Source organism: Ctenopharyngodon idella, chromosome 4 (assembly GCF_019924925.1).
Source record: "Ctenopharyngodon idella isolate HZGC_01 chromosome 4, HZGC01, whole genome shotgun sequence".
NCBI classification, from domain to species: Eukaryota; Metazoa; Chordata; class Actinopteri; order Cypriniformes; family Xenocyprididae; genus Ctenopharyngodon; species Ctenopharyngodon idella.
This window is the reverse complement of record NC_067223.1, coordinates 26782069-26808117: the sequence shown is the minus strand read 5'-3', so window position 1 is coordinate 26808117 and position 26049 is coordinate 26782069. Positions and strand designations below refer to the sequence as shown.

General features: G+C 40.9%; 1 protein-coding gene across 4 annotated transcripts in view; it reads right to left on the bottom strand.

The window, feature by feature from the left end:
• Positions 1-26049, bottom strand: part of LOC127511082 (tripartite motif-containing protein 16-like) — a 93305-nt gene that overhangs the window by 27678 nt on the left and 39578 nt on the right. The window contains exons 3-4 of one of the 4 annotated variants that reach the window (XM_051891516.1): positions 9548-9781; positions 3974-4133 (exon numbers count right to left, since the gene is read on the bottom strand). The exons of 2 other annotated variants lie outside the window; for them this stretch is intronic. In XM_051891516.1, the coding sequence (XP_051747476.1) occupies positions 3974-4133; positions 9548-9781 (394 nt within the window). The remainder of the gene's footprint in view (positions 1-3973; positions 4134-9547; positions 9782-26049) is intronic. One more of the 4 variants, XM_051891513.1, reaches the window with a different exon arrangement.

The following is a 26049-nucleotide window of genomic DNA, read 5'->3' as shown; positions in this document are numbered from 1 at the left end:
TTATACACCTGTGGCATATTTAAGATGTTTCAGTTGTATCTTCAATGTCATCATTATGCTCTATAAACAATAGAATAGAGCCATCATAAGGAGATTTAGGTAATTTTCCTTACAAAAAAACAAGCTAGGTCTATTTCACTGTCAATGTCACACAATCATGTTCCTTCACAGATGAAGCCAAATTACTTGTGTAATCATTGTCAGGTGTGATCGTGGTTAAATTGATGGGGATGCAAGAGTCTTAGGACACAGCTGTTGGTATAAATTCAAAGCCTCTAGAAGTAGTCTTGAAGCACATGTTGCTCTTTGAACTTGGCTAAGGTGAAGAAGGAGCTTACGAGTGAGCAACGGGTTCGAATAAAGATTTTTGATGCTTTGATGCTGGCTGGAGTTACATGAGATGCAGTCCAAGCACTGTAAAGTATACTTTAGACCGCCATGATGCCACCAATTCACACCAGAACCGAAAGGGGAGAGGTAGAAAAAAGAAACTTTCAGACAGACAAGTGAAGCATCTCAAAATTCTCTGTCTTAAGGACTGAAGAAAGACCTCACAAGAACTGCGTGACGAGATCAACACCACAAAGACTATTGGTGCAACAGAGACGCCTTGTCAAAGTTCACTGAACACTGACCTTCCCTCTACCCTTGCGCAAACTCAACAGAAACCCCTGCAATAAAACAATTCCGGAATATCAATAGTAGAACAATTATTGTCGTGCTGCGTTCCGTGTATCCCGCACAAAAAAGTCACCAGATTGCGCTTGTTTGTGTGTGTGTGTGTGTGTGTGGGTGGGTGAGTGTGTGTGTGTGTGGTAGAGTATTGATGTTTGAAAGTGTTAGGCTTGAAAAGATGTACGAGTAAATAACTGTACTGAACTAGAAATGTTAAAGCAATTTCATGATTTTTATAAAACCTTACTTTGTTTAATTACTATTTTTAAACCAACATGTCCTCCAACCTATACGCCTATATAGGTCATTTTTTCACTTCCCTGAAATACGACCCATAGGAGCGTTTACTAAAGTTGCGCCCCTATCGACAACAGGACACTTTCATTTTAATTAATTAAATAGGACCAATAGGAGGGTTTGCTAAAGTTGCGCCCCTATCGACAACAGGACACTTTCATTTTAATGCATTGTTCCCTTTTATCTGCGTCATATTTCGGGTTTCACGTAGCTCAATTGGCAGAGCGTTGCAATATAACAATATGCAATCATGTGATCATACGATCGTGAGTTCGATCCCAGGGAACGCATGTGCTCAAAGTGTATATGTGTTATAAAACACTAAGGGTAGGTTTAGGGGTGGGGTGTATGTAGTCGTTAATAAAAAAATGAGTTTTGCTAAATGGAAATAGGACAAATGGTGTAAAAAGTCCACACATTGCATTTAAATGAACATGCATTTTGATTGGTAACGACAGTCATACGTCATTTCATGACGACAGACGTAACACAATAATAAGGTGCTTGAAAAACGACCTATAGGGTCGTTTTTTTGGAGGACAGTCTGTTTTAAACCCATACCTCCAGGTCCGGTTCCAGAATCAAATCACTGAGGGTGCTTCTGAAATTAGTGAGGGTGCACTAGTAAAGTGTAGATGTAATGTGTAAGCAATGGCTCCACCATAACAAGAATAGCAATGTACAGTGAGACATTTAAGAATTTTTATAAGTCATTGAAATCATTACTTTTACAAATAATTGGAATAGAATTTAAAAAAATACATAGATACGAAAATTCAAATATTTTTCTAGTCTGCATTTACATTGCTTAATGGGTATTTGTAAGATAAATCTTATCAGCCTGACTTTTCTTTCTCTGTTTCTCCCTATTTTCTTTCTCTTGGTCTTTAAGGCTGAAAGGGTGAGAGGGGAGAAGAGCTGTTCGTATTTCATTACACATCTGTTGTAATGTAAACTCTATGTATATGTGTGTGTGCAGCCTAGAAAGGGCCCCTCTTTCTTTGTCTAGGAGAAAGGGCCACAAGGCTGCTCCGGGATGAATGGTGCCTTCAGCCGGAAACTGACCATTTACAGACTTATTACTCTATGTCTCACATTCTATAATGATGTAATGTATATTCTCATTGGACAGTTGCTACACCACCCCTGAAACATGTATAAAAGCCAAGTACAGAAGTAAAAGTTGGAGAAGTTTTGTGAGTTTATGACTCTTTCCATGGGCCCATGAATTCTTGAGTGAAAGGAGGGACTGAGAATATTGTTGTGTTGGCACAATAGATTTATTGCCTGTGATTGGCACTACAAATTCGCACTACGTTCGCCAAATCGGTTTTGCCAATATGATATTATTACAGTATCAACTGCTCTTGTTTGCGTTTAGGATTTAATATTTCTGACGTGGGGAATTCATCTGATCTAGCAAACTACAGCAAGGATTGCTTGCTGCATGATAATTCTGCTTTAAATAGTGTTCTAAATAACAGAACTCATGTTCTGAGGAAATATTTTTGCGCAAATAATGATCAGTGATGCGCACTTGACTCTGTCTAAGCAGATGGCTTAATAACATAATAATGACAGATCAAACGGTCCATTGGCCGGTGACACAGTACTTTACTCAACTATTGGTGTCGTGTCCAGACAGACAGTAGCCTAATGATAACTCTTTCTGTGATCTTCACAATATTATGAAAATATATCATTGTATTTTAAGGACAGAATTTGAAGAAAATGCTAAGATTTGCACGTTTTATGTTTTAAAATGTTCTGTCAGTGTCAGACAGTTGTACTTGCAATGCACCGTAAAAATATCTAAACGTCCTAAAATATATGTTTACTTTATAGTCCAGGGGTTCCCAACCACGTTCCTGGAGCCCCTCAACACTGCGTCTGTGTCCGAAAACTGGAAAATGCTGGCTTCTGAGGACACATTTCAAGGTAGGAAGGCATCAAGGCACGTCCAAATCCAGTGTTAGCTTTACTTCCTGTTTCCTGAGATACCTTAATCTGATCGATTTTTGAAGGCAGCATAGATGTATCCTTAGCTGCCTTTGATATCCCACAATCCTGTGCTTTCCATCTGTGACAGTTGAGCTAGAAAAATAAAGATGGTGTCCGAAAGTTGCGTTTGCTGCTCAGTTTGTGTATAAATGTACGATTTTGACCAACATATTTCAATTTTGATGTCATTTCTTGCGAGAAATTACTACTGTAGTAATTAAATATTTGTTTAGTTCCCACCAAAGCTCGCGCTATTTTGCTGTAGATCATTAAACTGTTACGCTGCCTCAGAAGTCTGTCCGAAATCATTTTCGTGAGGTGCCTTCATGCACAAATGCTGCCATACAAGTCATTCTCTTATAAGGCAGTGAGGTAGCAAGACAACTCCCTAGGTTTTCAGATGCAGCCCACATGTTTTCCGTCTCCTTGATCAAACACACCTGATTCAGATCATCAACTCATTAGTCGAGACTCCAAGACCTGAAATTGGTGTGTCAGACAAAGGAGAAATACAAAATGTAGTACAGTAGTTGGGAACCATTGTTATAGGCAAAACTACATAAATCTGGTTTGTTTAAAACAATCATAAATAAATATAAATATTTATTATAAATATTTTGCCAATTGGAATGCAATTCTTCTCTGAAACGTATTTTATACAATACGTATCTCTGTATCTCATATTTCCCTACTAGTGTCTTAACATTAAACACCAATGTATCACATGGATGGGAATATGCATATGGATGAAGATATGCATGGTAAAACTAAGTGTTGTAAGCTCCATGTATGGTTATTTCGGGGAGGAGGCGGGGTGGAGACGCACGTACGCACTTATCTTCCACTGACTAGGTTTTCCACTGACTGGGCAGATTCAGGCACACGTGTTTTTATAAATCTGAAAACTTTTGTGTGTACTCATAATCTGCCCTCTGTGCGTATGCATACTTTTAGGATGAAATCTACACAAAGTTTTATACATGAGGCCCCAGGACTTTACCTCTGTCAGAGATCTTCTTGAGCTCCTCTTTGCAGAAATCCTCCAGTTTGTCTCTCAGCTGACGGACAGATTCTCTCACGCCATCAAAAGAGGAGAGAGAACTGAAGGGATTGTCATTTAGGTCTGTAGATTCAGGAGGAGCTGAGAGAGACTGGAAACTCTACAGAAAACAGAAATCAAAGATCACCACCTCCACACTTCAGCCAATAACCTGCACTACTGTCAGATTTGAGCAGCTCTTGTTGATCTTTAGTAACTCTCCTCAATCCAGCACTTTCACAGCATCAGCTTCATTCTTCTCATATTCATTATATCATGTTAGAGCTGCAAATTCTTGCGTAAGCCATTTACACTATATAAGAACTTTCGGTAACACTTTCGGTAGAATAATGGTCCGTCATTAATAAGTAACTATTCAGGAAGTAATGCAGGACTAATGAGTAGTACTACATTAACATTTCAGCTACTACTATTAACTAATATAGAAACAAGCTTAACTAATCAGTAAGTAATATCAAATTTAGAAGATAGTTCCTTATTAGCTAATCAATAATTACCTAATGAGATTACCATCATTAAAAACATATTTTTCACTTTAAAATAATGGTCCAGATCACTAGTAGTTCTTGAAGAATGTCTAGGTACTTGAGTAATTAGTGATGCATTTTATGACCACGTTGAGAGTAAAAAAGGACAATCTTTAAGAACTACTAGTGATCTGAATTCACCTGGAAAAACACTTTAAGATTCTTTATAACCCCTAATATAAAAAAGACACAGAGTAACAATCCTAAACATGGTCAGTGTTGGAGAATGTGTGGTAATGTCTGCTGGTCACTTCCATATCTTTTGGGAATGCCCTATTATCTCTTTGTATTGGATAGAGGTGGTGAAGGTAATTAGGTCAGTATTCGGCTCAGAGCTCGAGTTTAATTTCAGTGTTATATATTTAGGAAATCTACCAACAGGGCTGAGAAAGACAGATAGATATTTGTTACAAATACTTTTAGCAGGTAGCAAGAAAGCAATAACTAGGAAATGGCTAAGTAAAGATTCCCCGACAATTGATGAATGGATAGAAATAGTTAAGGAAATTTATGTTATGGAACATTTGACTTTCTCTCTGAGACATGCCCAAAAGAAATGTGAAGCATACTGGGAAAAATAGATATCTTATTTAAATACAAATTGAGATGTATATGCCTTTATTTATTTATTTTCATTTATTTAATTATTTCTTCCCTTCCCTTTTCTTTTCCTTTTCTGTTTTACATGATGTTGAGCACTTCTGTTAATCTATGATGATTTTGCCTGATGTCCCTTGGTCTGTCTGTCTGGTTTTCTTTTCCTTTTTTTTTCTTGTCAAAAAAGGAATACAAATAAAGTATAAAAAAAAGAACTACTAGTGATCTGGACCATTATTTTAAAGTGAAAAAGATGTTTTGCACTTTAAAATAATGGTCCTGATCACTAGTAGTTCCTGCATAGTGACTAGGCAACACTTGAGTAATTAATGATGCATTTCATGACCACGTTGAGAGTAAAAAAAAGACAACTGCTCACATCTCAGACACTTATGTTGTGATTAGTAATTAATTAGTAATTCTTTAATAATAATTAGTAATTCTTTATAATTTTTTATACTTACCTATTAGTTCTTAATGATGCCAATCTCATTCTCTAATTATTGATAATAAGGAACTATCTTAGTCCTAAATTTGATATTACTTACTGATTAGTTAAGCTTGTTTCTATATTAGTTAATAGTAGTAGCTGAAGTGTTAATGTAGTACTACTCATTAGTCCTGCATTACTTCCTGCATAGTTACTTATTAATGACGGACCATTATTCTAAAGTGTTACCGAACTTTCTAGCTGGAGGGGGAACCAATGAGCGGCTCAACGCTCCTGTTACCCATGGTAACAATGACAAAGCAAAAATTCACCTTGTTCTAAGAACATTTAAGCAGCTGAATATTAGCATAAGATAATTTTTTAAATGTTATTAGAAAGACTGTGATAATAAATTCAAATATTTAGTGTATATTGAAATTATATATTTAAAAAATGAATGAAAGCAACAACAAAATAACAAATGTTGTGTCAGGTACGACCAAAAAACAAACAAACAAACAAACAAACAAGCATTTGTTCAGAAACCATGAAAGTGTTCCATTCACATGTAGAAATACTATCTCATAAGAAATATTTTAAATAATTATATTATCCGGTAACACTTTACAATACTGTTCAGTTATACGTTATTATTTAATGATGAACTAATCATTTACAAAACTAGGTTCGGCATATTCGGTGTATGACTATACATTCATCAATGATTAATAAGTGGTATGCTAATGATTTACAAATGTGTTAAAAAAAAAAAGAGTAAATCATGAGATAATCTCCTGACTGTAAGTCATTTATAAATGTTTATCCACTTGAAATCAAATAAATTACTCTTCTTAAAAATACAGCTTTAGCAGTCCTGCATTTTTGTGCTTTTGAACAGACCAGCTTACAACTTACAGTAAAGATACATCAATAAATTATATACTGATCATTTATTAATGGTTTTTTCAGCATTTGTTTATGACTAACCATTGTTTATTGAGATAATAATAAACCAATTTTGACAAATATTTCAGTGATTTATAATAGATTATTAATATATCATCAACTAATAACTTATTAATCATTTACAAATGATCTGTTTGATTATTTCATGATTTACTATTTTTTAAAATAACTAACATTTATCTATTAATAATTTATGAACGTATAGTCATGTTTTGAAAATGATTAATTCATCATTAACTAATAACTTATAAATGACTTGTAATTGAACATTATTATAAAGTGTTACCCATTATCCTAATCAAATGTATCAATCTCCATTTTAGTTGTATTATATCACATAAATTGAAATTATAGAATTAAAGGGCAAGCTGTCACAGTGTGGTCAAAAAAGGAGAGGAGATGAGGATCTAATTGCAGCACATGACACATGAACTAAACACAGGAACAGAAACCACACTAGTTTTTGTTTACAGATTCCCCGCCTCCACCTCTGACCTCCAAGCCAATGACTCCACCTCAGCCTGTCGACCAGTCGGCTCCATCTTGGCTCCACACTCCTTCGGCTCCTAGCCACCCGAAGGCGCCATAAACAAAAAAGACACCAAAGTGGTGGGAGGACCCTTGGGCAAAAAGGTCCATGGAGGGGCAGGTGGAGGAAGAGTCCACAGTGGCACTGGCAGTGGAGGAGGTGACCATGGAGGAGCCGTTGGAGGAAGAGGAACTCTCGCTCAAATGCAAAGCACAGCCCGTAAGACAGGAGCATCGCTGGCCAACACAGAGGTGAATTGGATGCCCCTGAAGACAGGGGACGCCCCGGGCAAACTGAATCGCATAGCCGAGTCTGATGGTCCGAATAAGCCAGTGAGATGGGCTGCGAAGCGATGCCAGGCTCCCAGAGACTGTACAAGCGGGACCAGAGGGAACACAGACATAACCACAGTGGGGCGCAGGGACCCGACATAGCATCCTGTGGGGTCTGAGTGTGCAATGCAATGAGTGTGAAAAGGCATCGTGTCTTCAAACCGCACACTGCTGCCTGCTGGCGATAGGAGAGGGGAAAGAGGGTGGTAAGGCATAGCTGCGGAACAGATAAAAAACTGAACAAAAGATTCTCCACCCAGCCCTCCTCCGGAGGAGGGAGTGATGTGGTCACCATCTCCCATAGAACTGTTCCAACCATCTCCGAGTCACCCCTCTCAGGGCCGTTCAGACTTACACTTACTGCCTGGTTTGGCAGGGGCCTGGATGGGCTGCACCGCCTTCCTGCAGCTGGCTCCACGCTGTGGCCTGTGTGAAGGCTGCTGCTGAGGCTGAGCGGGAGCGGAAGCAGAGGCAGATGTAGGGTGGTGCCCTCAGCGATGAGCAGGCAGGGGAGCTGCAGCCGGCTGCAGGGTGGAAGCAGCCGCAGGTCGCTGTGACTGTGTAGCTGAGAACTGCTGGGCAAAGTCCTCAACTGCATCGCTGAAGAGGCCAGCCTGGGAGATAGGGGAGTCGAGGAATCAATACTTGTCCGTCTCCCTCATATCCACGAGGTTCAGGCAGAGATGGTGTTCCTGGACCACCAAGGTGAACATCGTCTGACCGAGGGAGCATGCAGTGACTTTTGTCAGGGTGACCTCACAGGGTGAGGTTCGTCGGTGTGCGCAGCTCCTGCATCAGCTCTTGGTCAGAACTACCCTTGTGCAGCTCTTTAAGTGCCTTGGCCTGGTATACTTGCAGGAGAGCCATGGCGTGCAGGGTGGAGGCGGCCTGTCCAGTGGCTCTATAAGCATTGCCCGTGAGAACGGACAAGAACCTGCAGGCCTTGGATGGGAGACACGGGTTATGTGCGTCCATCGGTTCGTTTAGTTTACACTCAACGTTGATTGAGCTCTCAGGCAAGATTCCAATTCGTCGGTATGTTCCGACGTGACGCCGAATGTGACCGACCGAAAGGGAACCACTGTTACTTTTTAATAATGTTTTAAATTTATATTAGTCAGGCTAGTAGTTTTAGCTGCGGTATCGAAATTGGAATAGAGAATTGTGAATTTTCACTGGCATCTAAAATTTTGGTGTAATGTTTTTGCAAAAACAGTTTAATGGTAGTTTTAGGCCCTGGTTGGGACGCAGGAGCTTGGAGGCTGGATGGGACCAGCGGAGACAAAGGAGTCAGGAGGCTGGGTGGGACCAGCAGAGGAAGGAGGGCCAGGGAACTATTCGGAACCAGAAAGTCCATTAGGACTGGTGGGACCGGCAGCCTATGCTCTCAAGGGTGGGAGCATAGGCTGGAGTCCATTCCAGAATATGTATGTCAATGAGTGCTAGCTCCGGAACCACCGTATTAGGGATACTCCTCCTCTTCACCCACTGTGAAGGGGGAAACACAGCTGGAGAGCACCGACTCTACATACTCACAGAATGTCCCTTGAGGGCCATCCACAGGCAGGCACGCCTCTGTCTGCTCTTTGAGGCCGGCGTGATATAAGGTGCACAGAGAGTCATCTGGGTAGAGCACCATGCAATCTAGATGGAGATACTAATGGTTGTGATCCTCAAAGGAACAGTCAAACAATTATGAAAATGCAAATCCATCCATATCAGGTTTGAAGATCAACTGAAGCAACTTTGGTGAACATTTCTCAAAATTGGTACCATCAAGTTTGTTGATTTTACCATGATGTAAGAAACCAGAATGGAAAATTTGGTTTAAAAAAATGTTCTGGAAGTTTTGAACTGTTTGTTGCACTAGTGGAGTTTGGCAGCTAAATATATATCCCAGAAGAGCTCAGAACATTTTTCCTAAGAGATTTCCAGAGCTTAAATGAATTTGTAAGTGTCATCTTTTTTTAAAACAAGATGATCAGATGAGAATCTACCTTGTAATTATATAACATTACACACAGAATTCCTGACAACATTGCAGTCAAAGGCTCATTCTGCTCTCGTGATATGTTTCTCTGTGAGTCTCTTGCTCAAGTTCACTATGATCCTGTTCTTCTGGATCTCTGTTACCTGCAGGAAATGGATGTGATCCAGTGTGTGTGAAAGCTGCTCCAGCTCAGTCTCTCTCCTCCTCAGATCATTGATCTCCTGCCCCATTCGCTCCATTCGTCCTTCAGCTCGACTTACTGCAGTCTTTTCCTGATCTCTGATCCGCTGTGTGGCCTCAGACCGGCTTCTCTCAATGGAGCGGATGAGCTCAGTGAAGATCCTCTCACTGTCCTCCACTGCTGTCTGTGCAGAGCGCTGTTAGGACACACATCACAATCACACAGTGGTTTCAGTGAGCCCTGACTGAGACTTCTCAAACTTCTCTTCTTCTCCAGACTCACCTTATGAGACTCCACAGCCTCTCTCAGCTGTTGAAGATCTTTATCTCTCTGTTGGATCCTCTGCTGGAACGATCTCTGCATCTCCTTCAGCTGCATCTGGAGCACAAACCAATAACAGAGATGTCAGATCAAACTACTGTCACTATATCTGTCAGGGTTCCGTCACTTCGGTCTAGTTTATTCTTGGTTTTGTGATGAATGAGAGATTATCATTCGCTCGTTTGTGTTTGTGCACTCTGTCTTGTTATGTGAGTGCAGTTTCGAGTTTGCTCTACTGTTCGCGTGTGTTGTTGTGTTCTGTGTAGCACGCGGTTTTTGTTTACATTGGCCGCATGCTTTCATGTTATGTTTTGTCTTGTCTTGTGCTGCGTTGCACACGGCTTGTGTTTTTCACTGGCTGCATGCTTTCATGTTGTCATGTTTTGTGTGAACACACGGCTTATGAGTGTTCTCATTAACTGCTTGTTCATGTCTTGTTTTGTTTGAGCACATGGCTTGTGATTGTGTTCATTGGCCATGTGCTCTTGTTTTTGTCATGTTTGGTGTGAGCACATGGCTTGTTAGGGGCCAAGCCCCAAAGGGTAATAATTATTATTACACTTTGAACCGATGAACCACGTGTCCGCCGTTTTGAAATCTGTCATAAATTGCAATATCTTTTAAACGATTTGACATATCAGCACAATAATTGGTAGGTATCATCATCAGCTTGTCCTTAAGGAACCCGAGAAGTTTGAACACAGCGCCACCTAGTGTTCCAGAGATATAAGGTATTTTGCAAAAATGCTTATAACTTTTGAAAACATCCAAATTTTGTTTTTTTTTCTATGTTGTTTTGTTTCCTGGTTTATGCCGATTCTGATGATGTGTCATTTGTCATTTTCCTTAAATGTGACTGTCTGCCATATTGAAGTAAATGAAAAACAGTTTTTTTGTTACAAAATTTTGCCCAATTTTGCCCAAAATCGGCTCGGATGATCTTTGGACCGAGCTGCACAGAATTTACTGAACCATCCATCCAGTCGCCTGAGCTGTGGTGGCTCATAGCGGTGGTCTGCTCCAGCCAATGGGAGCATGTCTTTTGGAGTGGCAGACAACAGCGCAGGCTAGGGCACCATAGGCAGGAGTATGACTTGCAAGCCGAGTCACATGTCCGAAAAAATACATGCGCCGACAAGCAATTATGTCTGTGATTGTTGACAGACCAGTGCGTAGGGTGACGGCTGTATTTGTAATGAGGTCGAACCAGCGAACATGCAGGATTTGACGCTGGCAGCACATATGAAATGACTGTAGCCTTTTGGCATCTTGTGATTCAAGAGTCCAGGTCTCAAAACCGTACAGAAGGATTCAAAACACATAGGAGGAGTAGAACCCGAGTTTTGCACTAAGCTGGGTCCTCTGTTGACACCAAAGGTTCTGAAATACCTCATTGCTGAAGCAGCCAGAACAATTTGGTGTGCAACATCGGCCATGCACCTTCCATCTGAATTTTGTGCACTCCCCAGGTACGTGAACTGTGTGACATTTTCCACCTGCTGACCCATGACAGTAATATACCTGATATTGGATCCGCTGCCCAGGCTCTGCAATTTGTTTTTTTGCTATGATACATGTAGCTCCACAGTGCTTGAAGATCCACAGAGTCAAACGCTGCCTTAAGATCAACATAGGCTACTATGAGTGGACAGTTGAACTCACTGTGTATTTCTGTTTTGGCACTGACTGTATTGTGGAAGCCAGCTGGTGGTAGAAACTGTCCTTTGCTGTGGCATCAGCATCCTCTGTTGGGGTGTAGGCCACTACAGTAGGTATAGAAAAGAATCACCCCCCTTTAAAGTAATCACATTTTGATGTTTTGCAGCCTGAAATGAAGACGGACAGTTTTTGTTTTATCCAGCTGTATTTACTCAGTGCAACTTATAACATCCAAGTAAAAGATATAACACCAATATGTCAGAAAAAAAAAATAATAATAAAAAACAGAATCACTGAGATGGTAAAAGGATCACCCCCTTGTGTCAGTATTTTGTTGAACCACCTTTTTCTTTAATTACAGCCTTTAGTCTGTTGGGATATGTCTTTACTAACATTGCACATCTAGATTTTGCAATATTTCCCCACTCTTCTTTACAGAACTGCACAAGTTCAGTTAAATTTGATGGTGACCATTTGTGGACTGTAGTCTTCAAGTCATTCCACAGATTTTCAATGGGGTTTAAGTCTGGGCTCTGACTAGTCCATGCAAGGACATTCACCTTTTTGTCCTTCAACCACTGTGTGGTCAGTTTTGCTGTGTGCTTTGGGTCATTGTCGTGTTGGAAGGTAAACCTTCTTCCCATTGTCAACTTTCTGGCAGAGGGCTGCAGATTTTCCTCAAGAATTTGACAGTATTTTGCCCCATCCATTTTTCTTTCTATCCTGACAAGTGCTCCAGTCCCTGCTGCAGAGAAACACCCCCATAACAGGACATTACCACCTCCGTGCTTTACTGTAGGAATGGTGTTATTTGGATGGTGAGCTGTATTGGATTTCTGCCAAATAATTCCATTTTAGTCTGACCATAACACCTTTTTTCCACGTGGCCTCAGAATCTTCAAGGTGCATTTTGGCAAACCTCAGACATGACTGCATGTGGCCTTACTTGAGGAGTGGCTTTTTTCTTGTAACCCATACAAGCCACATTTGTGGAGAATTTGTGATATTGTTGTCACATGCACACAATGACCACTCTTTGTCATAAATTCTTTTAGAGTTGCTGTAGGCCTCTTGGTATCCTCTCTGACCAGTTTCCTCCTGGCTCTTTCATCCAGTTTGGAGCCATGTCCTGATCCAAGGAGGGTCTGTGTTGTACCAAATACCTTCCACTTCTTTATGATAGACTTCACTGTGCTTCTAGGCATTGATAAATCCTTTGAAATTTTTTTATATCCATTTCCTGACTTGTGCCTGTCTACAACTTTATCTCGGAGATCTTTTGACAGTGCCTTGCCACCCATAGTTGATTGTTTGCTTCAGTTTTACTACCAAGGACTGAAATGCTCCATGCAAGAAAGCTCTTTTCATGCTGAGCTAATCAAAATGACTACAGCTGATCAGTGATTATTTTAAAGGGGGGTGATTATTTTCTATGCCCAATGTATAAGTGAGAGATCTCCCTGCCGATGGAGAAGCCATGCATACAGGAGTTGTGGTGAAATGGGATGCCACATTACCTGTGAGTGGTGAGCGCCGGACTAACGCCACCCCCTTTGTGTGATCTATGCCACCTGAGAGCAGCATGGTACCGCCATTGAACGTTCGGTGTTTGTGGCATGGCAGCCACGCCTCTGTGATACCGGCTGCGGCGATGTTGTACTAAGCCAGCTCATTGACAAGTGCCACCTGGTAACCCAGACCATTCAGGGTGATGACATTCCAGGTTGCAAAGCGGGTAACTGATTGCAAATCAACTTTTGGAGCCCTCTGCTCAACCTTGGTCTGAGAACCGCTGTCCTGAGAAGGGCTTAAGACGGTCCTCTTCATAAAGGCGCAGTCTTGTGCCGATCAACAGTTGGCACCTATGATATCAGGGGCTCTAACTCTGGTGCTGTTTGTATCTGTCATGTCATGTTATGTTGAAATCATAGCCCCTGGATACTTCACCGCTTTGGGGCAGAGCCGATGGGAAGCGCAGTAATGAGAGCCTTGTTCATATGTCACTTCCTGTTTGTTGCTGCCACACTGTTTGAGTTGGAGCTCGGTCGAGTTGATTCCTGATTGCTTGATTTTTCTCTTAAAATCAAATTTATAACCTATCATTTTCTCCTTTTACAGCGGGTAAACACATCCTCGACATTATTTTATATAAACACACTCGGATTGCCTTGATATCGCTAGTTTTATCCAACTTCCCGGACATCCGCTACTAGCTTTAGCCCGTTTGCAATAGCGGCGTGGTCACACTAGCATTTGTTCTCATCACTCACGATATAATTGTTCATCTATTCTAATGGCGAGTGTATCGGATGTGTCTCTAACTTTGAGTGCAGGTGAGGACACGTTTCAGCTGCATGCAGTGCAGTTGGAGCTGGAACCAGGATGCCAAATTCGGACCCTTCTGGAGAAGCAGGCTACGGGAGCGGCAAACAGCGCTGGAAACATCCCGGGCTGATGCTCACCAATCCGCGGTAAGTTTGCAGCGCGATATTAACACTCCTGCTTCCTCTACTCCGTGTGTTTATCTGCACAGATCCCAAGCACCCAGAATGCGTTCATCCCAGCCCTCGTTCACTCCAGCGCCGTCACACCAGGGACCTTGGGTTCTTCAGCAGCGGAAGGCGCGAGCCAGGCCCCGGACCAGGACCTCTCCCGCTCCGCCGCCCCTGGTCTTCGAGATCTCAACGAGGAACCGCTTCTCCCCTCTTTGCGAGGTGGAACGCGACGCCGTAATCATCGGTAACTCCATCATTCGCCACGTCCATGCTACCTCAGGTAAAGGTAAGGTGCGCAGTCACTATTTTCCTGGTGCTCGTGTTCTCGATGTCGCTGCGCAGGTACCCGCGATCCTGAATGCTGACGAGAGCATCGGAGCTGTTGTTCTGCACGCGGGGGTGAACAACAACAGGCTGCGGCAGATGAAGGTTCTGAAGCAGGACGAGATGATCGAGATGGTTTGAGCCACATCGCTCACGACGAGGATCATCGTGTCCAGACTGCTTCCGACGTGGACATGAAAGGTTCAGTAGATTATTTGCTTTAAATGAATGGTTAATGTCTTGGTGTAATGAACAGAAGCTGCTCTTTATAAATAATTGGAATCTTTTCTGGGAGCGCCCTAGGCTCTTCCGTGCTGATGGCCTGCACCCCAGCAGAATCGGAGCTGATCTTCTATCAGAGAACATCTCCAAGACGCTACGCACAGTTTGACTAGTAAGTCAAACCTCAAATCACAGTCTGTGTTCTGCCCACTTAATTGATAGAAATGTGAGTGTAGTACAGTCTATAGAAACTGTGTCTATTCCCCGAATAGTGAGGTTTAACAATGAAAAATAAAGGATCTAGAAAAAATCTGATCGTGGTCAAACCAGAAATTCGCAAAATTACTGAACAAAAACAATTTCTAAAGCTAGTGCTACTAAATATTAGATCGCTGACACCTAAGGCAGTTATCATAAATAAAAAAGGTCACAGATAATAGTCTTGATGTAATTTGCCTTACTGAAACATGGCTTAAACCAAATGATTATTTTGGTCTTAATGAGTCTAGTCCATCTGGCTACTGTTATAAAAACAAATGCCGTCTGATTGGCCGTGGCGGTGGTGTTGCAACAATCTATAGAGATATTCTTAACGTTACTCAGAAAACAAACTACAGGTTTAATTCATTTGAAGTTCTTGTGCTAAATGTTACACTCTCAGATATAAGCAAAAAGTTGCTACTATCTCTTGCTTTGGCTACCATTTATAGACCTCCAGGGCCTTATGTTGATTTGCTAAAAGAGTTCGCAGACTTTCTCTCAGACCTATTGGTCAATGTTGATAAAGCGCTGATTGTTGGAGATTTTAACATTCATGTAGATGATACAAATTATTTTCTCTAGTACATTAGATACTGTTGCACCCATGAGATTAAAAAAGTTAGAGAGAAAAATACTGTACCATGGTACAACAGTATTACTCACGCTATCAAGAGAGAAACTCATAATCTAGAGCACAAATGGAGACAAACTCGTTTAGAGGTCTTCAGATTCGCGTGGAAAGACAGCTCGTCCCATTATAGAAAGACTCTAAAAGCAGCCAGGGCCGAGCATCTCCACAAACTCATAGAAAATAACCAAAACAATCCAAGGTTCTTGTTTAGTACAGTGGCTAGATTAACAAATAAACAGACATCACCAGAACAAAACATTTCATTACAGTTTAGTAGTGATGACTTTATGAATTTCTTTACTCAAAAATCGAAAGCATCAGAAATACAATTGTAAATGTACAACCCTCGACAGTGCTTTATGATTCAGCTTCAATTATTTGCCTCTCAAGAACAGTTGCAGCGCTTTACAACTATAGGACAGGAAGATCTAAATCAACTTATCATTGCGTCAAAACCAACAACATGTTTATTAGATCCAATACCCACTAAACTACTGAAAGAATTGTTACCTGTAGCAGAAGAGCCTCTTCTCAATATTATTAACTCGTCTTTATCTTCTAGGTCATGTCCCAAGACCGTTCAAGCTAGCAGTTATTAAGCCTCTCATTAAGAAACCACAATTAGATCCAAATGTATTAGCAAATTACAGACCCATTTCAAATCTTCCATTTATATCTAAAATACTAGAAAAAGTGGTGTCGGTCCAATTGTGCTCCTTCTTGCAAAAAAACGCTACCTATGAAAAATTTCAGTCAGGATTCAGGCCTCATCATAGCACAGAAACTGTGCTCGTTAAAATTACAAATGACTTACTTCTAGCTTCTGACCAAGGCTTTATCTTAATACTAGTGTTACTTGATCTTAGTGCTGCATTCAACACTATACGTCATAAAATACTCAAATTACACTGGTATTCAGGGACAGGCATTAAGGTGGTTTAGGTCGTACCTATCAGACCGTCACAATTTTGACTATTTAAACGGGGAAAAATCTAAGATAATGTCAGTAAATTATGGAGTGCTGCAAGGATCTGTGTTAGGCCCTCTGCTATTTCCAATATATATGCTGCCACTCTGTAATATTATAAGAAAACATGGAATTAGTTTCCATTGCTATGCCGATGATACTCAGTTATATATTTCATCACGACCAGATGAAATCTCCAAATTATCCAATCTGACAGAGTGTGTTAAAGAAGTAAAACATTGGATGACCAGTAATTTTCTTCTATTAAATTCAGACAAGACTGAAGTATTATTGGACCAAAAAACCAAAAACCTGTACACAGAATCTCTCAGAATACAATTTGCATTAGAAGGATGTACTGTTACTCCATCCTCGACAGTTAAAGACCTTGGTGTTATATTAGACAGCAACTTGTCCTTCGAAAATCATATTTCATATGTTACAAAAACAGCCTTCTTCCACCTCAGAAACATTGCTACGGAACATGTTATCTATTTCTGATGCAGAAAAATTAGTTCATGCATTCATGACATCTAGACTAGATTACTGTAATGCATTATTAGCTGGTTGTCCTGCTTCCTCAATAAACAAGCTACAATTAGTACAAAATGCAGCTGCTAGAGTTCTTACCAGGTCAAGAAAATATGATCATATAACACCAATTTTATCATCTCTACACTGGTTACCTATTAAGTTCCATATCGATTACAAAGTATTGCTACTGACCTATGAAGTCCAATAAAGGAGGGAGAGTGTTTTCACATTTGGCTCCTAAACTCTGGAATAGCCTTCCTGATAATGTTCGGGGCTCAGACTCGCTCACCCAGTTTAAATCTAGAATAAAGACACATCTCTTTAGCCAAGCATTCACTTAATGCATCTCATATCAGATCAATTGCGCATGACTATCTTTACTTGATGTTATGAACAGCAGCTACGCTAATTATTCTCCATTTGCTTTTCTGTTTTATCTCGGGATGGCCGTCCCGAGGTGACTAGAGAGTACTTCAGCTCCAGTTTGGATCCAGCCTCTTAAGAAGACCTCAGATGACCAACACCTTTGAAGAGACGGCGCCAACTCCTGCGAGGACTTCAGATGACGCAACATCTGGAACAACATGAACATTCCCAGTTTCTATATATCCTAATTATTGTTTATGTAATTCATTTCCAGGAACTCATTGCTTCTACCTTCAATTAATCTGCTAACAGTGATTGTAAATTAAATTGCCTAAATTATTACATTGTTAGCTAACTGCATGATTATATGGACATTTCTGAAACCACATACATTGGACAGTCACCTCCGATACCAGATTTTCTAAATTGTAATGTTGACATGCATTCTCTGTAAAGCTACATTGAAACAATATGTATTGTGAAAAGCGCTATACAAATAAATGTAAATTGAATTGAATTGTTCCCGAAAGATTCCAAACGTGGGGCCTGCCACTGTAGCCCACATTTGCTGTTCACTCGTTTGGTTGAGTATGTCCGCCAGCAGTGAGGAGGAGACCACTGCTGCCCAGTCTTCTGTTTAGCACGAGCTTATTTAATGGTGGCTGTGACTGGCCATGTACAGGTCTGTGTGTTTTTTTAAAATGAAATTGATCAAGCCACCGACCAATTCCACCACACCCTTGTGGCACTATCCCTCTTTGGTCCGCGACTGCTTATTCAAATGAGCGTGCCCACATTATGTCGCAGCTAACCTCTATATCGAGAGGCCATCCCACTATCCGCCACCTGTGGACACGGTTAGTAGCAGTACAGCTCTGCCCCCTTCAAATGACTGAAGAGATTTTTGATATTCAAGTTCAAATTCATTTATTTATAAAGCACATTTAAAAACAGCCACAAGACTGACCAAAGTTCTGTACATTAAAATCAAACCGTAAACACATAAAACAGAGAGAATAAAACATATGAATTTAAAACCAAAGAAATGACAGATAAACAAGACCATGATACAATGTAGTAAGAATGGGATATTAGTAGGCCAGATCAAACAAGTGTGTTTTTAAAAGAGACTTAAAAATGGATAGGGAAGGTGCCACTCTAATCTCAAGTGGCAGATTGTTCCATAATGGAGGCCCAACCACAGAGAAAGCTCGATCCCCTCTATGTTTTAGTCTTGACTGAGGAACTAAAAAGAGATTCTGATCACTGGATCTTAGACTTCTAGTGGGAGTATAAAAATGCAACAGCTCTGAGAGATAACTAGGGGCTTGGTTATGTAAAGGTTTATACACCAGTAAGAGAACTTTAAAATCGATTCTAAATTGAATAGGCAGTCAATGGAGGGCCCTCAGTATGGGGGTGATGTGGTCACATTTGCGACTGTTTTGAAGAAATCTAGCAGCAGTGTTTTGGACCAATTGTAGGCGAGAAATTTGTGACTTTGAAATACCGCAATATAGTGAGTTGCAGTAATCTAATCGTGAAGTAATAAAAGCATGGACAGCCATCTCTAAGGTCGTAGCATTTAAAAAGTGTTTGATTTTAGACAGCAGGCGGAGTTGGTAAAAACTGGAACCAATTACAGAAGAGATATGTTTGTCCAATTTTAATGACTCAATAAGAAGGACACCCAGATTTCGCACTCGAGAAGATCTGAAGGCCAATAAGCTGCCCAGATCTAGGCTGGTAGCCTGAGAATGATCAGTAGGACTAAAAAAAAACAATCACCTCTGTTTTATCTTCATTTAATGTTAAAAAAATTTTGAGCTAGCCAGATTTTGACCTCATCTAAGCACCTTAGTAAGGTACTAAGTGCTGAAGGATCATTTCTCTTAATAGGTAAATAAATCTGGGTATCGTCAGCATAGAAATGAAAAGACACCCCATGCTTTCTTAGAATGGAACCCAGTGGAAGCATGTACAAGGAAAAAAGGGAGGGTGCCAATATCGAGCCTTGAGGGAGGCCACAGGTGAGAGGAGCAACAGAGGAAGTGAAGTTACCTAGTCTGACAAAAAAATTTCTGTCGGATATAAATGACTGAAACCATTTAAGGACAGTACCTTTTAGGCCCACGTCTGACTCTAGTCTAGATATCAAAATAGAGTGGTCCACAGTGTCAAATGCTGCTGATATATCTAAGAGAACCAGGACCACAGAATCACCAGAGTCACCAAAATTTCAGTAATCCAAACAGACATCCATACACACAAAAAAAGGAGGAGCAGACGGCATGCCAAAGACTTTGTGTTCTGGGTTTTGTAAGACATAGGACAACGCCTTGCCCTAAACTGTCCTCACACGTCTACGGTATGCAACCCCTCCCCCCCACCACCACCACCACCACCACCACCACACACACACACACACACACACACACACACACACACACACACACACACACACAAACCCTCCTTCCTCCCCCCCCCAAAAAACAGGTGTTGGTGTAGTAAAAATGTATAACCCTTTTGTTCTGGTCTGAGTATATAAGGTAAAGTGCAAAGCAGTCATGTGGGATCTTCTGTAGCCAGAAATCCCCATACAGTGATGGGTGTGTGTCTTAAAAACAATAATCCACCACTGTGTGTATATGCAATTGTTACTCTTAGAGTCATCTTTGAGCAACTGATGTTATGTTTTTATGATTTCTGAATTGGCTTCTAATTAGTTATTTGTTTAATTGGCATGATACACTTTTACCTGACAAATAAAATGTTATATTTGATTTACTCTGGATTCTCCTGAAATCATTACCAATAAATTATGGGAGGCTAATGCTACCGTAAATCTGTGTCCAGGGTAGAACAAACTGAAGGCGCATGAATGAAGGAGCAGTAGGCACTTCATCTAAAGACCTTTTGATTTCTGCTTACCGCGGATTTAGCAAGGTGTATGGAAGTGGCTAAATTAAAATACACTTTTGTTCGAGTGAGCAGTAGGCAACCGACTAAAGGTATTAGCTAACTTATTACACCCTCTGACGAAGATCAGACTGGCGAGTTTATGGCCGTGAGTTACCACAAACCCGGGGCGAGTATCTCTGTGCAGCATTGGGTCCCTGATGAACGAATAATTGCAAGTATGGGATACCCAGAATAATCAAATATCTAAATTAATACATAAACAATGATTAATTTCTAATTGGAAACACAACCTAAGAGTAATAATCATTTGAAACTGGAGTCAGATCAAACAAGTGAAATTAAGTGAACTTCACAGGGGCGATGAAAAGACATACACGTGTTAACCTTCGCCCAGGCCGTCGGATTCCGTTTTTGGGCCGATGGGGGGTTCCTTACAGTTTGTAACTCAGTGTGACTCATACCCAGACTGCAAGAGATACTGTGGCAGGAAATGATGCAGAAGTTGCATCTGTTCCAGGCCTTGTGCCTAAGAATGATCTAATCTGAAGTTATCAAATACAACATGCAGTGCATTTATGTACAAATTAATTGTTCTTCTTCCCGAATGTTAGTCAATGGCAGTCCTATGAACTATAAGTAGGAAAATGATCAAATTTGGCACACTTGTAGTGATTAAAAGTAATTTGACCAACTTTGGAGTATCTAGGACCAACTCTATAGCACCAGCACAAGTTCAAATATAAAACAGATGTATAGTAGCATGTATGTATATGGCTAGTAGCATATTATTTCTGAATATAATAAATCTCGACTTATTCAGATAATGATTCAAAAAATTCTCCTTGTATTCAACCCACTTAATTTTCCTCATTTGAAATAAGATTACATTACTTAATAAACTGTATATAGGCTATATTGTTTTATTATTGAATTATTTATTAATTGCATTATAAATTAGGCATATTTAGTAAACTAAGCATTGTGTTTGTGAATTTTTTCATTCGTCATGTACGATAGATTCTGACAAAACAAAAATCTGGCTCGTATATTTATGACATCAATTAACTTTCTTTGTTCAGAAATGGAAGTAACTTAAAATGTTATCTGTGTGTTATAATTTTCATATTTTTAGAAGTATGCTACAGCAAAACTACAGAGCTTCCATAGGCTATTTTACAGAGCTGTCAACACTGTAAACTCTGACAGCATAATCAGTTGATAAACACCCCATTCATATATAAAATTGTTATTAAATTGTAGCCTATATATAAAATTATTTTATTTAAAGTTTCATGTTTGTGTTTTTCCCGTTTTATTCGTTGCACCCATTTCAATAATCAGAAACAGGTGCTGTTATTTTTTTAAAGTGAATAGGATATTTTCTTTCAAATGAGACTATTTTCACGCTTCTGTGAGCTTTCGTTTGTAAATAATCAACTGTTTTGTCACGGATGTACAGGACAGGAAATGCACTCTTGAACAGAGAAACATGTGATCTCCAAGCCATCTCAAAGCATTCTAGTGTTTTCTGAGGACATGTCGATGGTATATAAATCATGCCTTCTGGATTGTAATAGACCCCATATATTTTATAATTTATAGTTTTGTGTCTCCTGAAAGAATAAAACTGATCAAAATCAAAAAGCGCATATTTTTTTGTTTGTTTATTATAGCACAGACAACATATACTATGATATTTATCACTTTCAGGAGTGTTTTACGTAATGTTTCAAAGGGTTTTCTGTAAAATGACACTGGGATATTGCATTTATACCACTGTATATGGGTATGGGGAGACTTTAGATTTGGGTAGGCGGAAATAACAAAAAAATGTATTATTCTTCCCTTCAGGTGCATTTAAATAACTCTTGCATACAACATGATAGAGACAAAATTCTTTTTTCCAGTCTTTGCTGAAATCGAGAGGAAACGAGCAAAACTGTCTGCAGGGTGCTAGGGCTGGGCGAAAGGAAAAAAATATTTAATCGATAATCGCCTTAAAAAATATTGCAATATCCGATAATATCATCCACCTCAGTCCTGCCCCTACCACGCCCCATCCCCGCCGGAGACAACATAGCTGACATGCACCATAAACACACATCAGTTTGGTTGCACTTTATCTGATAATAGCCTGTGATTCAGTAAGCTTAATTTAATTAAAGTTTAAAGGTTTCTTATCTTAGTTTGTGCTTTTATATAAAACATTAGCTTTGTTGTTAAGTTAGTGATGTTAATAATTTCCACACTGCTCTTATCCAGTGTTTGAAATGAATTTCATTTCACGAAGAGAACTGTTGAATTGAACAGAGCTCATTGTGAAGGTGGACATTTTGGTGGTGATTGTAAGAATGATAAATGCATGTTGATGTAACATAGCAATGTGTCTTGGATATTTTTTCATAAGGTCCAACGTTTCTCTTTCATTTTTGGTGTCGTCGCCTGAGTAGATTCCTTAATTTTAACATGTAATGCTGTTTTTTAAACTTGTAGTCAAGCTATAAGGTATTTGTTATTTGTCTAAAATTAGCGATTAAAAACAAATTGGTTCGTTCTGCATGACCAAAAATGGAAAGGTTATTATTTTCCTTGTGTTTTTAGAGCTCCTTATAGGCCTCTTTTATCTTACATCACTTGAACGGCTTCCTTACACCAGTGAAAACTTAAAATACTCGGTCATTTATGGTCATACATAAACTGTAAAGAGTCTAATTTCATCTGTGTACACTCACAATAAAAACAAAACACTGTGTTCCCTTTGAAAGGGAACTCAACACTGCGTTTGACATGCTATGGGGAACGCCTCCTCGTGAACCAGTGCCTGAAATGCTTATCAAATCACGGCAATCCTATTGGCCGGCGACAGCCTATGACGTCATAATTGGCACGGCCCGGAAGTATATAAGGAGCGCCTGGAGAACACGTCAGTATCTTTTCGTTTTCAGGGACTGTTTTGTTTGAAGCGCGATTCATCAAACGGGTAAGAAGATTATTATGTCTGACAAACGTTTCAGAAAGTGTGTGGATCCATGTCCCAGGTTTTTGACACCTGATGACACACACAATCTGTGCATTATCTGTCTGGGAGAAGAGCATGCACAAGCAGTTCTTGAGGAATCTGCTTGTGTAAACTGTGAGCGTCTGCCTATTAAGACGCTCCGCTCTCGTTTGGCCCTCTTTCTCACGAGAAGAGGGGCCGGCATCTGTGCCTAGTGGTTCAGGTCCAGCTCGTGCTGAGGCAGAGCGACGACTAAAATCTTGGGGTTATCAGATGGAGCTGGTTGAGAAGTTTGAGAGAGGTGTGAATCTCTCGTGACCCTCAGCGGCTGACGAGAGTGAGCTGCTGGAGGATGATGTGCTTTCTCTAACATCATTGGATCCAGCAGCGAGTGCTCTTCTGGCTCTTAGCCCTAGAGAGCAGGAGATGAAGAAGGTGAGCCTTTTGAAGCCTCAAAACCCACCCTGCCCCAGGTATGCAGAGCTGCTTGAGGTTATGGAGCGCGCTTCTGGCAGGCTGCAGCTGCCATGGGAGCGCGTTAGGAAAGAAGCCGCTCGCGGACGGCTCGACAAGCGGTTCCTTTCTGGTCATAACCCTCCAGCTCCTGTGAGCCTTCCATTCCTTCCTGATCTTCATTCTGAGATCGAGAAGGCATGGAAGAATCCGTACTCAGCTCATATTCATCAACATTAGCAAGATAATTTTGCTGATGTTGCGGGATCAAGCGAACATGGGTATGCGTCGATGCCTCCTATTGACGAGACGTTTGCAGACTATCTCGTGACTGGGCAGGCGCCGACACTGAAAGCTCCGGTCCTGCCTTCAAAGCCCCTTAAGATGACATCTCACTTGAATGGCAGGGCATATGCGGCAGCAGGTCAGGCTGGTGCTGCCTTACACACGATGGCTGTGTTACAGGCGTACCAGGTGGATCTTCTGAAGGATTTGGATCAAGGGCAGGGTCTCTCCCCTGAGGCGGTAGAAGAGCTGTGCTGCACTACAGATCTTGCTCTCCGGGCCACCAAACAGACTGCTACCTCGATTGGTAGATCGATGGCAGCAATGGTGGCTATGGAGAGGCATCTGTGGTTGAACCTGGTGGACATCGGGGAGAAAGAGAAGGGCTTTCTCCTCGATGCGCCGGTTTCGCCCTCGGAACTTTTTGCCACCTCCGTCGAGGTGGTGGTGGGAAAGTTCGAGAGGTGAAGGCGCACTCCACAGTGTTCAGGACCTGCATACTGCTTAGATCTGAATCCGGGCCCAGACAGACAGGAGGTCCAGGCCCATCCAGATTCGAGGATCGGAGACAGGGCCAGAGGTCCAGTGTTGCCTCTCAGGCACCTCCTCCTAGGAGTAAGTCCCAGAAAAGGCGGGACTCTAGGAAGAAGCGGGAGGGAGGTGATTGAGCATAGACGTCAGCAGCGTCAGTGATCGATTTCCTCTCTCTGAGGGTAGTTATATCTACCCTCTCCCTTCATTCTTCCTCCTCCTGGATAATGGTTATTTTAATACCCTAGGCGCTTTTTTAAAGGAAGTGGAAGAGTTGTGTACACCGGACGCGAGCGACGCGTCAAAAGATAATAGAAACCATTATAATAATCAGTGATATTTTCTACACTGGATGTGGCGTGGAAGACAGCTTCCAGAATCTACACGAGTTCAATGCTGGAAGGCTTTTACTGAAAGATGAAGCAATTCCCACTTTAAAAGCAGAAGCTGCTGTTTATTGGCTTCAAACTGTAAGTACGTTTTATTGTTTGTACATGTCTTTTAAATGTATAGTTCTGTTGCTATTTTTTGGTTGCATCAAGGACGTAAACAAAGACCAACGCGGTTTGGCTTTGCTAGCCAGTTAGCTAAATTCTATTGCATACTTCTCCAACAGACACCAGCAAACTTCTTTGTTCATAGACAAACAGTTGTTCATGCTATAAATTAAGCGATACCTTTACAAAAATGCTACTACTCAGTCATGTATTCGGCTACAGTAAAGCTTTAATCAGAATAAAAGCGTATATTGAAAGCTAACAAACAGCAGTGACAGCATATCTAAACACTTTGATACACATAAAAAATGAAATACCATTCAGAAATGTCCTTTTAAAAGCCGCGATTGCAGAGGTTCTGCTTGACCCTCTTCATCTGGGTCTGATTCAGGCTCAATTTGATACAGCAATATAGACGCCATTATTTACATTTCCACTGAAGCACATGTAACAACTAATGGTACAGGGCGTTGCGTTTCCGGACACTTCAGCGAATCACGATACACTGGGCCAGCTAACCAATCTGAGCACATTGTGTATTTCGGAGGGAGGGGCTTCATAGAACCAGGAAGTCAAACGAGCCATTCATATGACAATGGAAACAGAGGTGTAGAATAAAGGTAAAATATATTAAAAAAATACAGCGTTTTTTAAAAAAACGAAGCATTAAGCATTAATATTACCTTCGGGCCCCTTGGCTACATTCCCTTTAAGGTACCCTCTTTCCTTTGAAAAGAAGCTTGGTTCCAGAAGCCTTTGAGCGGCCTTGGTAGGCCTTCTATGGAAGGCCTCTTTAAGGCTTATAGCTTGGGCTGTTGGCCATAGGCAATGCTGTCACTGACAGCTTATGTATGACCCGTAGGGGGAGTGGTTCTGGCATTTCAGCTAAAACTGCTAGTTCTGATTGTGTCTAGCCATTCTTTGGCATGCACTCCCCTCAAGCATGGCGGCGTTGGTATAATGGTCAAACGCAGTGTTGAGTTCCCTTTCGAAAGGGA